This window comes from Dermatophagoides pteronyssinus, unplaced genomic scaffold (genome assembly GCF_027571235.1).
Source record: "Dermatophagoides pteronyssinus isolate colony J.1.1.1.1 unplaced genomic scaffold, Derpt_VIB-CSIC_2022.12 sq0030, whole genome shotgun sequence".
Lineage (NCBI taxonomy): Eukaryota > Metazoa > Arthropoda > Arachnida > Sarcoptiformes > Pyroglyphidae > Dermatophagoides > Dermatophagoides pteronyssinus.
In genome coordinates this window covers 206,331-221,549 of record NW_027461554.1, presented here as the reverse complement: position 1 = coordinate 221,549, position 15,219 = coordinate 206,331, and the positions used below count along the sequence as shown (strand labels likewise).

General features: G+C 26.4%; 2 protein-coding genes across 2 annotated transcripts; one reads left to right on the top strand and one right to left on the bottom strand.

Annotated features, from left to right (window-relative positions):
* Positions 1 to 7,135: 7,135 nt before the first annotated feature.
* LOC113789533 (sodium/potassium/calcium exchanger 5-like) lies at positions 7,136 to 10,055 on the top strand. The gene is made up of 4 exons (XM_027339082.2): positions 7,136 to 8,288; positions 8,379 to 9,062; positions 9,140 to 9,400; positions 9,467 to 10,055. The coding sequence occupies exons 1-4, from the start codon at positions 7,436 to 7,438 to the stop codon at positions 9,892 to 9,894; spliced, it is 2,226 nt and encodes a 741-aa protein (XP_027194883.2). The 5' UTR covers positions 7,136 to 7,435; the 3' UTR covers positions 9,895 to 10,055.
* Positions 9,934 to 14,537, bottom strand: LOC113789534 (uncharacterized). Its single transcript, XM_027339083.2, has 5 exons — positions 14,377 to 14,537; positions 12,839 to 13,205; positions 11,243 to 12,121; positions 10,927 to 11,184; positions 9,934 to 10,858 (listed from the first exon to the last, which is right to left on the bottom strand). Exons 1-5 carry the CDS (start codon positions 14,428 to 14,430, stop codon positions 10,278 to 10,280), a joined length of 2,139 nt encoding a protein of 712 aa, XP_027194884.2. The 5' UTR covers positions 14,431 to 14,537; the 3' UTR covers positions 9,934 to 10,277.
* Positions 14,538 to 15,219: the final 682 nt, after the last annotated feature.

Here is a 15,219-nt window from a genome sequence, read left to right as displayed (position 1 = left end):
TGATTTTCTTTCTTACTGGCATTCCATTCATTGATTAGCTTTGGCCAAAATCATTGATTTTATTGATTGAAGATTTATTTATTTTTTTAATAGAAGAAAAATTATTATTTAGCCAATTTAATATCTGTAAAATTAATTTAAATCAACCAAAAAGAAAGCAAAATTTAATTAGCTAAATTAAGTTTCTGTTTGAAAAAAAAGAAAAAAAAGTTCATCAAAGACCATCATCAAAAGCATCTTTTTTTATCTTTGTCACTATTTTTGTTTCTATTATAAATGTTCCCATTCAATCAATCATCATTATTTCATTTTTTATGTAATTTGATTCTTTCAAAATTGTAAAGAATTTTTGTTTTTCTCCTCTACTGAACATTACTTTTATCAAATGGGTAAATGAAAGGAGAAAAAAATGATATTAACAGAAAAAGAATCCATATCGACAATGTGATGAATAGTAGTGATGACATTCGCCATATCAACAATCAATGTATGGAATGTATTGAAGTAGCCGAATTGAAAACATGTAATAATCAATCAATCAATCAAATAAATTTTTCTACTATTATTTTGGCCTTTTTTTCTCGCTCACTATCTCTCCATCTCACTATCTTTATGTGTGATACTGGATTTTTTTTCTCACTCTATCATCATCATCATCATCATCATCATCATCATTCACACGCACACTTGATCAACAAAATATGATACTGATCATCATTTCAATATGAAATGATTGATCTGATTCAATTCATAATTGATTGGATGTTGCTGCTATTTTTTGTTTCTTTGTTTTGGATATCATATTGTTGACTTTTTATTATTATTATTATAGAGAGAAAGTTAATTTCTGTGACATTTTGTTTCGGTCGTTAGTGTAGAAAAAAATTTCAATTAATTTCTAATCACACACAAACACACATTATCATCGACCAAAAACAAACATTTTTTAGTGCTAATCAATTTTCAATTTAAAGCTGTTATTTTTGTCTTGCTTGAAACAATTTTTTTTTAAAGCGAGAATAAAAAAAAAATTCTTTCGCTTTTGTTGTTGTTCGATATCCAATAAGTCGTTGTCATCATCATCATTTTTCGGAATGAAAATTTTCTGATCACGTTCCATTTTTTTTTCTCAAACTGTTAATCACCACGTACATTTGGTTATCACCATGATGTAATCATTATCATTATCACGATAGCGAATAAGGGGAGAGAAAATTTCCTCAATACCAAATCCTTAGTTCAAAGAAATTTTGAAAAATTTAAATTTTTTTTTATTCACATTATAAAATGTCAAACAAGGATAATTATGTCAAAAATATTTCATAAGTTTGATTTTTTTGTTTCTGCGAAAAAAAAGAAGAAGAATATTTTACCAAATTGCAAACCAGAAAAAAATGAATGAAAACTTTTCAAAAAAAAAACTTTCTCCACCACCATCATCATTATTACATAAATGATTTTTACGAACAAACATAGTATATTCTGTATATTGGGAAAATAATTGAATGGTCATTTTGTGTGTAAATGATTTCATTTCAAATTAATGCTTATTCTCGAGAAAAAAAACTCTCTGTAGTTAGTTAATTTCATTACTAGTTTTTTTTCATTATTGGTCATTGGTTACTATATTCATTTTTTCTTCAAACAAAAAAAAAAGTAAAATTCCACTTTTACTGGACACACACAAACAGATTATCATCATCATCATCATTATTCATTAATATTCATCCATTATCTATAATTGAAATCATAATAAATAACTGAAAAAGAATCCAAAAGAAAAAAAAACACTACTTACTTACTTAATTCTTACTATTTTCCTACGAATATTTTGTTTTTGTCATCATCATCATCATAGTCCAGATTTATGAATCCTTTTTTTAGTTTTTTCTTTTTGGCTCTTTTGGTTGATAAAAATAAATGTATAGGATGGCATTTTTGTTCTATCTGAATAAGTTTTTTTTTGGTTGTTCAAGTAAATCTAGTCCACTTTTTTCTATCTATCTCTCTCTCTCCATATTTATGGACATTATATGGTTAACCGAATTCATTTTGAAACAGTGTATGAAGAGAGAGAGAGAAAAATAGTTGAAATGTAAAAATATAGAATGAATGGATGGATAGAGAACGAAAAAAAAACTGGTATGAATCTTAATGGTATGTCACAAATTTATGATTATTATGATGAAAATAAATCATCAATGAAATGGAACGAATGAACAACAAAAAAAACAGAAGAAATTATATGAAACAACTGTATAGTCAACGAAAATATTTATGGATCAACTCGAAAACAAAAAACAAAAAAAGAAAAACTTGAAACTTGGATTCTATTTGGAGAGATTTCCATTTGATTTACAGTGCCATCATCATCATTGTGCATTGTCGAATTCCAAAAATGGAAATATTTTCTAATCAAATACAAAAACAAAACAACAACATTTGATCATAAAATTCTCGAAAAAAAAATATAAATTTCAAAAATTTTGGAGCGAAAAAAACTTTTTAAAAAAATACTATTGCTTACGTCATTTTGTTGTTGTTGTTGTTGTTATCCGGATAAATAATAATATTGGTTTTCAAGTTCAAATCTTTTGGATTGAATTTTCAAAGAATGTTTTCAACCTCATAAAAAGCTTTATATTTTTGAATTCAAAAAAAAAAAAAAAGAACGAGAGAATAAAATGAATACAATGAAAAAAAAATTGATGCTATTGTTGAAATGATGATGTGATCATGATGATGGTGATGGTGATGGTGATCATCATCATCATTATCATGATCCCAGATTTACTTATTCTTAGTTTTGCTTTCAAATATCCTGAATTGTGAATAAATGAATAAATGGATCAAACTTGACATTTGAATAAGATGGAGAGAGAGAGAGAAAATAAAAATAAAAATCCTCCATATTACACGATTATCATAGTCGAAATTCCAATGAACATTTCTTTAGAACATTTTTTCGTTCGTTTCTGAAAATAAATTGTCAAATTCTAAGACGATTTTGTTGTTGTTGTTGTTGATGTTGATTCTCAATCTATTTCAATACGCGCATGCAAAGTTTAAATTCTTTTCCATTTGTTGTTGTTGTTGTTGTTATTGTATATTTTATTCTATTAAAAACAAATTTAAAATATTTTCATTCAATTTTCATTTCAACAACAACAACAACAAAATAAATCTTAGCTATATAGAATTTCAATTCATTTCAGTTTTCTTTTCTTTTCAATATCGGTACCGTTTTTTTTCAATTTCAATTTCATTTTCGATTTTTTTTCTTTTGCTTAAATCTTTTGCGCTAAGATTTGACATTAAAATTTTACAATTTATTTAAATTTTTCTATTCTTTTCCCCAAATCATTATAAATGGTTGATGATAACTATTTCATTTTTATTTTTATTTATTTTTTTGGAAATAAATAAAAATTGATTCCGAAATTATTTTTAGCTCCAATTTGATAAATTAATGAGATTTTTTTTCCTGTTTTGTTTCAGATGCAAATTTTTTTTCCATTTTTATATTCATTTTAAATCTGTCTTTATGAACAAACAAACAAACAAACAGACAAACGTTAATATAATCATTTTTGTTGTTGAATAATCTGATTATACAAATCATATGATCATTAATTTTAGTTGTTGTTGTTGTTGAATGGCTCATTTGATTTTTAATGATATGAAAATATTCAAAATGAATAAAATTACAGAAATGGTCAAATGTAATATCCGGTAATTTTTGTTGTTGTTTTTGTTTGTTCATCATTGTCTTTCTCTAAAGATATTATTAAGGATAAGAAATTTTCCGGAAAAATTCTTCAGATTGTTTTTCTCTCCCACACTCCTTATTTGTTTTTGATTTCTGTAAAAGTTCTATAACATTCTTGGAATTTTTCTTTTTAGTTTTCATTTTCATCCAAATCATAATTAATTAATGATATGTAAATTGAGAAAGTTTTCGTTTTTTTTTTTTGAATAAGGAGTTTTATTCTTGCAGAAATTTTAATCATCAATTTAATTTCGATTGTTTTAATCGATTGTTTTGTTACGAAAATTGCCAAAAAAAACGAATAAACAAACATCAGATAATCAATTTTCGATTGATGAAAAAAAATCAAAAAGATTGGATTTTGCTCGTTTAATGTAACTAATTTTTTGTTTTTTTTATCTACTTTTTCTTCTTCTTGAATGATAATAAAATTCCCAGATGTAGATTATTATTATTATTATTATTATTATTATTATTATTATTTGATGATAAAAAAAACTAATATTATCATCATTATCATAGATTCCTAAAGGAATTTTTCAATATAATGAATGAATGAATGAATGAAAAAAAAACTACTAACTAAATAAAAGTCAATCGTTAACAATAAGGTCATTCGTATAGTGTTCAACAGAATTTTCATCAAAGAAAAGAGAGAGAGAGAGAAAAAAAAATATTCAATGATGCAAAACAACAACAACAACAACAATAATGAAGAATTTGAACGAAACATGAATGAATTAAAAGTGATGAATGGAATGGAATAAAATGAAATGAATTACGGTTACGTGACCATTCTCTTCTCTTTTTTTGTTTTTGTTTTTTTTTCTTACTGATTGTTGTTGTTAATATTTTTCTAGCCTCAATATTCTGGTTTTTTTTCCTGGAAAGAATCCCTAAAGATTTTCATATTTTTCATTTTCTTAGTTATTCTATTTGGTAATAGTTAACTAAAACCAAACAAACAAAAAAAACTAGTAATTTTTTTTGAAATGAAAAAATGTATCCGATAAATTAATGAATATAACGTGTGTGTTCAATTTGCATAGATTGATATCAATCAAATCATACATCAAAAGTGATACATCAAATTTATTAGCCATGTATATCGATCAATCAATTGATTGATTGATTGAATATCAGAAAAAGGAAAAGAAAGAAAAAAAAACTTCAGTAGAAATGATGTAATCAATCAATCAATTAAATGTGGTGAAATAAAAATCCAAAACTAACTATAAACCAAATGTCTTTTATTCACATCATTGATTGATCATGATGTCTTTTGCCCAATGAAAAATAATAATAATAACATGGTAGTCATATGATGATAATGTAAATTGGGTTTTTTTTCGCCATCGTTTTCGTTCGGTTGTTGATGTTATTTTTTTTATTGAAAAAAAAATTTGGGAAAATTCTTTTTTTTTTATTTTGACAAAAAAACAACAACAACACCGGACAACAATCATAATCATTGTATTGTATAGGAAATCAGAAAAAAAGTTTTGAAAATAAAAATAATAAATAACCAAAAGATTGATAAAAAGATTTATGTAGTAAAATTTTCCATTCGACAAATCTCTGTGTGTGTGTATTACTGATTCTTTTTGCAATAATTATTTGTTTGTTTGCTGTTAGATGATGAGAATTATTGATTTGTTTTTCAATCGATAATAATCGATCTTTTTTTTGTTGTTGTTGTTGTTGTTGTCGATTTACAAACAAAATCATTCAAGCAATTTTTTCGGATTTTCTTTTTCTTTTGTTGTTTATTGTTTCCAATGTTTGAATCATCACTAAATAATAATCAATGAATGAATCCAAAAAAAAAACAAATCAAATTCAATTTAATCAAAACTAAATTGATTTAATCAAAATGAGAAAGAAATAAATGAACTGAATCATTGAATGATAATCATCATGAAAATAAATAAATAAATGATGAAATGAAATGAAAAAGAATTCATTATTGTTTTATTGTTTAGCTTGGTTAAATTAATAATTATAGTCTGTTTTTTTTTATTTGATTGAAACCAAAAAAAACCTCAAGAAATTAATTATCATCGATCATTCTAAATCATCGATCAATCAAATTAATTATAATGAGAGCTCATTTGATTGTGATCGATTTGATTATTATTATTATTTTTATTCAATGAGGATAATTGTTTGAATTGGTGAAACTTTAAAGAATCTTTGATGACAACAACTAACTGAAACAAAAACAAAAAAAAACCGAAAAATTCAAACCAGTTCAAACTGCTTTATTTTGGCTTAAATAAAATTTCTCTTCACAAAGTATTCTGATGAATAAATGAACAATTTTGTTTGATATTATCACCAATAATAATGATGATAATGATGATGACGTTAAAGATGTGTGTGTGTGTGTGTGTGCGTATATGTATAATATTATCTACCCTTATTGATTATCGATTGATTGATTTTTTTGAGTGAGTTTTCAAAATCATCATCTTTGTTTGTAATGTTTTTTTTCTAGTATCTTAAACATGCATTTATTTACATGTTGTGATCTATATATATTGATTTTTATTTGCATCAAGAGTGGGTGAGAGGGGGGCAGAAAAGAAAAAATAGAATCAAACCAGATCAAATGAAAAATTCAAACAAAGAAGTTTATTTTTTTTCCTATGAAAAACAAAACAAAAAAAAAAACTTTTCATAAATCATGTGATTGATTCAAAAAAAAAGAGACCGAAAAATTGACACATCTTATTTTTCTGATAACTAATATATATAGTTATTATGTGGATTGATAGGGGGTGTGGAGAAGGTTGGTTGGTAAGACATTTTTTTTTTTTGGCAAAATGATAATCAATAATCTTTGTTTCTTTTTATGGGGATTTTTGTTTTTTTTTGTTTCCATCATTGCATTTTTGTCTGAAATTTGATTTGTTTCTTGTTTCGTGTTGAAACGTTTTTTTTTGTATTGAACTAATTCTAAAAGTTTTACAAAAAAACTTTAAAATTCTTTTCCATTGATGATAATAATGATGATTGATTTGAATTTGAAATTTCTTTTGTTTTGGATTTTAAACCTAGCTACATTCACATATATATCACATGAAAATATTTATATAAAGAGATACATATTTGGTCATTGGTACATTATGATGAAAACCAGATCCAGTAAAGATTTTTTTTTCTTCTTCTTCTTCTTCTTATTCAAACAACATACGTCAATGAATGAATGAATGATTCGATTAATTGCATGATAATAATGTATTGCAGATATATGATGAAAAATAACCCAAAAAAAAATGATAATCATAAATGATAACGATTATTTGATTGATGTCATTCATTGAATGATGATGTTCATATATTTTTTTCTTGTTGTTGAAACAATAAATGTCATTCAAAATTATCAAATCAATTCAATAAATCGAAAAAAAAATCGATCACGACACCATACAACAAACAAACATTGTGATCAAGTTTGAATCATCATCATCATCATTTATAAATTTTCCATTGACTTTGTTGGTTGTTGGTTGTTTTTTTGTTGTTTGAGAATTCAATTCACTTATGTCTGTGTATTAATTATTATGTAAAGATTTAATTTTTCGCAAAACAAAACAAAAAATTTCCATTTTTTAAAATAATTTTTCTCTAGAAAAACTTTTATTTTTTCCAAACAAACAAAAAATGCTTGAGAAAAATTTTGCCAAATTTCGACGATCAACATCACAATTGAATGATGATTTAAATTTTTGGACGTTACAACAATCATCATTTTTACCTACATTATTATCATCACGAGCATCATCATCAAAAATGTCATCACCATCATCATCATCATCATCAACATCATGGTCATCTATTTCATCATTTACGTACAAAATGGTCAATATAATTTTATTCATCAGTTTAATAATGATCATAACCACGACAACAACAACATTTGCACAATCAACAACGATGATACCGAGAAATAATGAAATAAATCAAAATCAAAGTAGCATTAGTACGGATACAGTAATAAGAAATATAATATTTAATCAATCAACAGAATATTATGATGATGAATTAATTTTGGAACAAATGTTAGCTGCAGCAAATATGTCACAACCACCACCAGAAACATGGCGTGCAATTGTTAACTTGTTGACAAGAGGTTTAAATGTAACACATTTACAATACCATCTATTGAATAATAAACAAAATGATACCAAACAACAACAACATCAATCATCAATGACAAAACAATCAAAAACAGGATTAAAAGATAAAACCCTTTCATTATCAACATTAAAACATAATGATAACAATAATAATATTAATAATAATGATGATGAACAGAATTTAACCATTTTAAAATCAACAACAAAATCACATATTGAATCAGCTATTGATGAATTTCCACCAGATTTTATGACCGATAATTTTCGTCAAAATGGTGGATTTATTGTTCATATTATTATTTTTATCTATCTTTCATTAGCATTGGCTGTTATTTGTGATGAATATTTTCTTAAATCATTAGAATATATTAGTGAAGGTTAGTCAAGGTTTTTTTCTTGTTGTTGTTTCCTATAGAAAAAAAAATTATTATTATTATTATTATTATTATTTATTATCATTAATTTAGCACTTCATTTACCATCGGATATTGCCGGTGCAACATTTATGGCTATTGGTACATCTGCACCAGAATTATTCACTTCGGTAATTGGTGTATTCATTTCGGATAATGATATTGGTACTGGTACTATTGTTGGTTCAGCCGTATTCAATTTGATTGCTATACCTGGTGCATGTGGTTTTGCTGCTTATTATAATCTAAAAAATATGCCCAAAATCAATCCATTTCCAATTATACGTGATACAATATTTTATGTATTAACAATAATAACATTGATACTTTGTATCAAAGATAATCGTGTTGATTGGATTGAATCAATAACATTGATTGCATTATATATTGTATACATTATTGTTATGTATTTTAATGCACAAGTATCACATATGATTGGTAAAGCAACATCGGCACAATTTCGTCGTAATTCATCTGATCATTCATATGATAATAATGATGATGATCAGGAAAAACGAAAAAAACGTAGATCAACAATTGTCGATAATGAATCTCGACCATTATTATTGACTGATGATAGTGTTAAACGATTATCACCACCACCTGCATATCAATCCGGTGGTGATACTTATCAAGTTTCACAACAACAACAACAAACAACAACTAATGAACAAGTGGATTTATCAAAAATTCATCTAACGTTGGCTGAAAATGGAAGATTTAAAGAAATTCAATCAGGTTTGTTTGCTGTGATTTTTAATTTTTCAAAAATTTTTTTTCCAACAAAATTTTGTTTTTTTTCCTTGAAATCCAAGATGAAAATCGGTCTCAATCATCAGGTAAACAACAATCAAGAACGGAAATTATTGATTTGGAACAACAATTGATAGATGATGAAATTGATACCGATTGGTCGAGTCATCCATTTATTCGTTTTATATTAATACCATTTAAAATTATATTTTTCATTACATTACCAAAACCAACAAGATTCTGTTTTGTTATTACATTTGTTTCATCAATTATTTGGATTGCATGTCTTACCTATTTTATTGTATGGATGGTTACATTAGTTGGTTCGTATTTTATTTTTATATACATTTACAATAATTGATTGATTTTGAATCTTTAAAAAAAAATAGGCTATACATTGGGAATACCAGATACAGTATCGGGTATAACTGTTTTGGCAGCCGGTACAAGCATACCAGAATTAATTTCCAGTTATTTGATTGTTAAAAAAGCTGGATTAGCCGATATGGCTATTTGTAATTCAATTGGATCAAATATTTTTGATATATTATTTTGTCTTGGATTACCATGGTTATTAAAATCATCAATAGTTATTGTAACAAATGGTTTTGGTTTAGCAACATTGGCCAATAGTTATATACCAATACAAAGTACAGCATTACCAATTACATCATTAACATTATTATTGACAATATTTGCAATGATAATTATTTTTCGTACATCAAGATGGCGTTTAAATCTAAAATTAGGTATACTTTGTACATTGGTTTATATTGTGTTTGTTGTTACATCAACATCATTGGAATTGAATGTTTGAAAAATCCTAATAAATGAATGAATGAATGAATGAAACGAATCGAAATTATCATTTTATTATTTTTGTCTTGATAAAATGTATTTTTTTTAAATTTTTATTATTATAATTATAATTATAATTGAATATATTTTTGAAAAATTAAAAATTTTTCATTCAAATTATCAATATAAAGATTGATTATTTTTTTTTTGAAATTGGTTATTTTGAATTGTTTTTTTTTCGTTTTGTTTGTTTCTCCAATCATCAAGTTATTCTAAATTGTCTAAGTTTTTTTGTTTGTTTTGTTTTGAAAAGTCTGTTGTCAAAATATTGTAAATGTGTGTGTGTGTCATATTGATGCAAATTTTGTTTTAAATTAATAAAATGCCAATCAATCAATACAATTAAAGACGTGATATTCCATTGATCGGTACTGGTCGTACCATTTGATCATTTTGTTGTTGTTGTTGTTGTAATAATGATTGTTGATCGGGAAAATTTACCGGTGCTGTTGTTGTTGTTGTTGTTTGTCCACCATTTACCCAATTTAGACCACCTTTTTCAATAGTTACTTTCCATGATTCAGGTGATGGTGATTTAATACCACTTTTCTGTTCGGGTGATTTTATTTGTGTTGTATGTAATGGTACTTGTTTTGGTTCCGGATCAAATTCACGTTGTTTTCCTATGTTTGAATCATTAGCAGCTATTGATTTTGTTGTTTTGGTTGTTGATTCTGATTCATTGGCTGTTGGTTTTTTAACCGGTTTTATCCAGATTTTTTTCGATCCATTATCCACTGATGCTTGATTACTTGCTGCTGTTGTTGATGATGGTGGTGGTTTTTTTACCGATATAGTTTTACTTGAAACAATTTTTGAATTGTTATTATTTCGATCAACATTCGATTGCTTGACATTCGTCGTTGCTGCTGCTGTTGTTGTTGTTGTTTTTGTCACTGGTTTTCGAGTTACTGGTCTTGGTTCTGTAATGATTGAAAAATTTCAGAAAAATAAGAAAATAGAAAATAGAAATTCACATAATAATCATTACTTGAACCAATAGAACGATCATCTTGTAGACTAGGTGGCGCTGAATTCATTTTCATCGTTATTGATGATTGACCAGAATTACGTAAATGTGGTTTAGCCGATGCACTACGTGATGATGATGATGTATTTGTTGAATAATTACGTTCTGAACGTTTTTGTTCAATAACAAGTCTTGTTGCTAATGCTAATGCTGCAAGATCATTACGATCTTTAACTGGTACACCATTCCATGAATATTCTGGATTGACTGGCGTTGCACCTAATTTTAAAAAAAATAATTAACAATTGAATAACTAAAAAAGCAATTCTATACAAACCATTTCGAGATCGAGCACGATATTTACATGCTTGACGTGAACGTTCAGTTACTTCATTAAACCATGAATGTGCCATTTGTTGAGCTTGTAAGCTAAGGCTATCACCTTTTTTAAAACCATCACCTTCAACATAAACATATTCATTAAAATCTTTAAATTTTGAATGATATTCCGATTTCGATGGATAATCAATTGATGTTAATGTTGATGGTGGTGGTGATGGTTCAAAATCGAATAATGAATGACAAGATTTTAATGAATCCATTTGTTGTTGTGGTTGAGATAATGCTGTTGTGGATGATGATGGTTGTTGTTGTTGATGTTGTTGTTGAGAATTATCATTATTTTCGTTGGCCAATTGTTGTATACTACTTTGACATTTTGATGATTTTAGCGATAATTCTTTTGATCCTATATTACGTACAGCACTACCTGGCACAATAGCATTTTGATAAGATTTCAAAGATTTTTGTGAACGATTAACATTATTATCGCCAATCGAATCAATAACATCATATTGACTATTATAACTATTTGTTAGGCTTGCTGGTTGTGAATAAGATGTTATAGGATGATCACTATGTTGTTGTTGTTGTTGTTGTTGTTGTTGTTGTTGTTGATTATGATGATCAAAATAACCATATGAACGTTGATATTGACTCATCATTGGTTCCTGTTTTACAGGTTTAGTATCAATCATTGGTAATTGCCATTGATATTGACGACTATATTCAGTTTGACGATTCATAGATGAATCAGTATTATTATTATTATCCATTTTATTATCGTTGATAATTTGTTGTTTCGATTTTGATTGATCAGAATCCAATTGATTATTATTATGGCCAACACCAAATTCTTTTGATAATGTCAACGTTTCTGGAACGAAACAACAACGAAAAAAAATTTTTTTTAGTCAAACGTATGAGTCATCTGAATGGTTTTAAATTTTTTTTTTTTGGGGCTTTTTCCTGAAACTGATTATTCAGTGTAAAATAACTCAAAAAAATAGGGATGGACACACTCAACACACACACACACATATACATAAACAATGGCATCATACAACAACGCAAATTATTATCAAAATCGAGACAATAAAAAAAAGAATCCGACCAGAATATTCTATGAACACAAAAAAGAAATTCTAGCAGCAATTTTCCCCTTTTTATGAAAGTAGTGGTATAGAGAATAATATTTTTTTGGGGTTCCAAATCGATCCATTTTTCTTTTTTGAATAGCTTTTCCTCTTATATAGAATTATTTTCTAGGAAGTCAATCAAGCATCATCATCATCATCATATAACTTTAGCGATTCCAAAATGCGCAACGAGAAAAAAAATTATATTTTTTTTTGGATTGGAGTTTGCGTAATTTTGGAATCGGAAATTTTCGTCTGCTGCTGCTGTTGGTTGTTGTGTGACACAACTAATGCTGCTGCTACTGATGTTACGCCTTTGAAAAATTAATTAAATTTTTTTTTTGAAAAGAAAGAATATGAAATTTTTCAATAAAACAAAGACAAAGATAATGATATTTATTTAATTAAACTAAATGTCAAATGATTTCAATTTTGAAAACAAAAAATTCACTTACCTGCTTTTGCTGTTGTTTGATTTTTTGTATTTGGTTGTTTATCAATAATAATCGATTGATTATCATTCCATAATTTATTTACAATCGATATTGGTGTTTTTGTTGTCGTTAACGGTTTATCATCAATGGGTTGATCAAATTTTGAATATCGTAAATTATGTTTATTATTATTATCAACAATGTCTATTGTTGGCGAAAGAATTTGATTAAATGTATCAAAACTATCGGCTAGATGGCGTGATATTGATGATTTTTTTGACCACAATGTTGAAGAATCGTTTTTTATCGAAGATGATGATGATGAAAAACGTTGTTGCTGTTGTTGATTTGTATTTGTATTATCAGCATTTGAAATACCAAATATCGACTATATTCGGAAATTCGGAAATTGAACAAAGTAAAAGAAATCAATTTTTTTTCAAACGACAACAACAACATAAAAATCAAAGTAAAAAAACAGGAGATCTTTTATTTAACTAATAATGAGAGAAAAAAAAAGTGATCAATGAATGTCAGATTGAAAAATGTAGTGTTAACGAGAAAAAAAAACGTAAAAAATTTCATCATCATCATCATGCCAATGATGATGACTTTGCTTTAAAAAGTTGAGGGTGTGTGTGTGTTCAGGTTGGATAATGATGATCCGAATAAATGAATTTTCAAAAACAAAAAATACAACGGAGGACGAAACAAAACCAAAACCAAGAAAAAATCCGAATTGTCATCGGATCAAAACAACAACATCGTGTGTGTGTGAGGATTAAAAGTTTAATTTTTTTTTTTGTAAGTTGGCTCAATTGTTTTCACCTGAAAAGACAATGTTTCTTTTTCTTTTCTTTTCTTTATAACAAAATGTATGTTACCTGTCGACAATGTTTTTTTTAGTCGTCATTGTTAGTTCTATTCATTCCCAATTGTAATTTAGTATTTTATATTTCATCATCATCATCATCATCATCATTTTAATAATCGTCCTTCGTTTTTTTTTTTAAAAAAAAGAAAAGAAAAGAAATAGTGTATAGTATCGACTGTTACTTTAGTGTGTATGTTTGTCATTTTTGATCTTCAAACTTGATTTGGTTTGTTGGCTTGCTGATTGTATATTGTATTTTACCTTTATCATTTATCCAATTCAATTCATTAGATGGAAAAAAACTATTTTTTTTTTCGCTAAAAATAACTATTTTTAATGATTTTTTTTTCTTTTGCAAAAAAAAAGGTTTTGATTCGATTGTTGTTGATCGAGATTTTGTAGAAAATCTCTTCAACAATAATAATGTCAATCAGCATAGAGTAGAAAAAAAATTGACATTTTTTTTTCTCTCGATACAAATCGATGACAGCGAATCTTTTTTACTTTTTTTTTTTTTTGATTTTTGACACTTGACAAACAAAAAGATTTATTATTATTATTATTATTATTGTTTTGACAAGCAAAAATTATTAGGATTGTCATTGTTTCAATGGATTGTAAGATTTTCGCTAATTTTGTTGTTTCAAAATGAATATGTTCGTTATTTTCACTAAATCATACATACCGATGATTGTTGAAGAATTGAAGCTGGACATTGTGCACGGCATAGATTCCACATGATTCTTGATTTTTTTTGTGAAACAAATTCGATGTTAACTATACACAAGCGACAAATTGTTTTAATATTTTTTTTCGATTGTAAACAATCAATTTATATTCGTTCAGGAAATTCATTCAGATCAATTCAGTTCAATTGGATTGATTGATTGATGTCCTTGTTGATTGACATAATAATAATTTTATTCATTTGAGTTTGGTTAACATTTGAAACAAAATAATTATGATGATGACCATGTAATATTAGTGAACCATTGACGAAAATCAAAAATACAATAGTAGAATCATTATCAGTTTGTTTTGTTGTAGTTGTTGTTGTCCAAATTTGGATTATTCCGAAACGGAAAATACAAAAACCATAATGAATTTGGCAATGAACCAGAAACAAAATACACCTGTATAATGTTTTTTTTATGACCACAAAAAAAAATCAAATTCAGTTTGTTTGTCAAACAGACAAACTATGCAAAAAATTCTATTCATTTAAGTCATAAAAGAAAATATCATTTTATAACGCATGACGTCCAAACCGCATATATACCCACACACACACAGTTTGTTGAAGGTTTGAATCGCGAAACCAGAGAATTTTATTTTATTTTTTTTTAATTTCACTGGTTTTTCCCTATATATATGAATCCGACGGTAATATTGATAAGCAATGATGATGAAAAAAAAGACCGCACTGCGTCAATATGAATTTCAATTATATTGATAAAAAAAACATATTGAATATTTGGAATGATAATCAAAAGAATTGAAATGAAATGAATTTTATTTAGTGAAAATT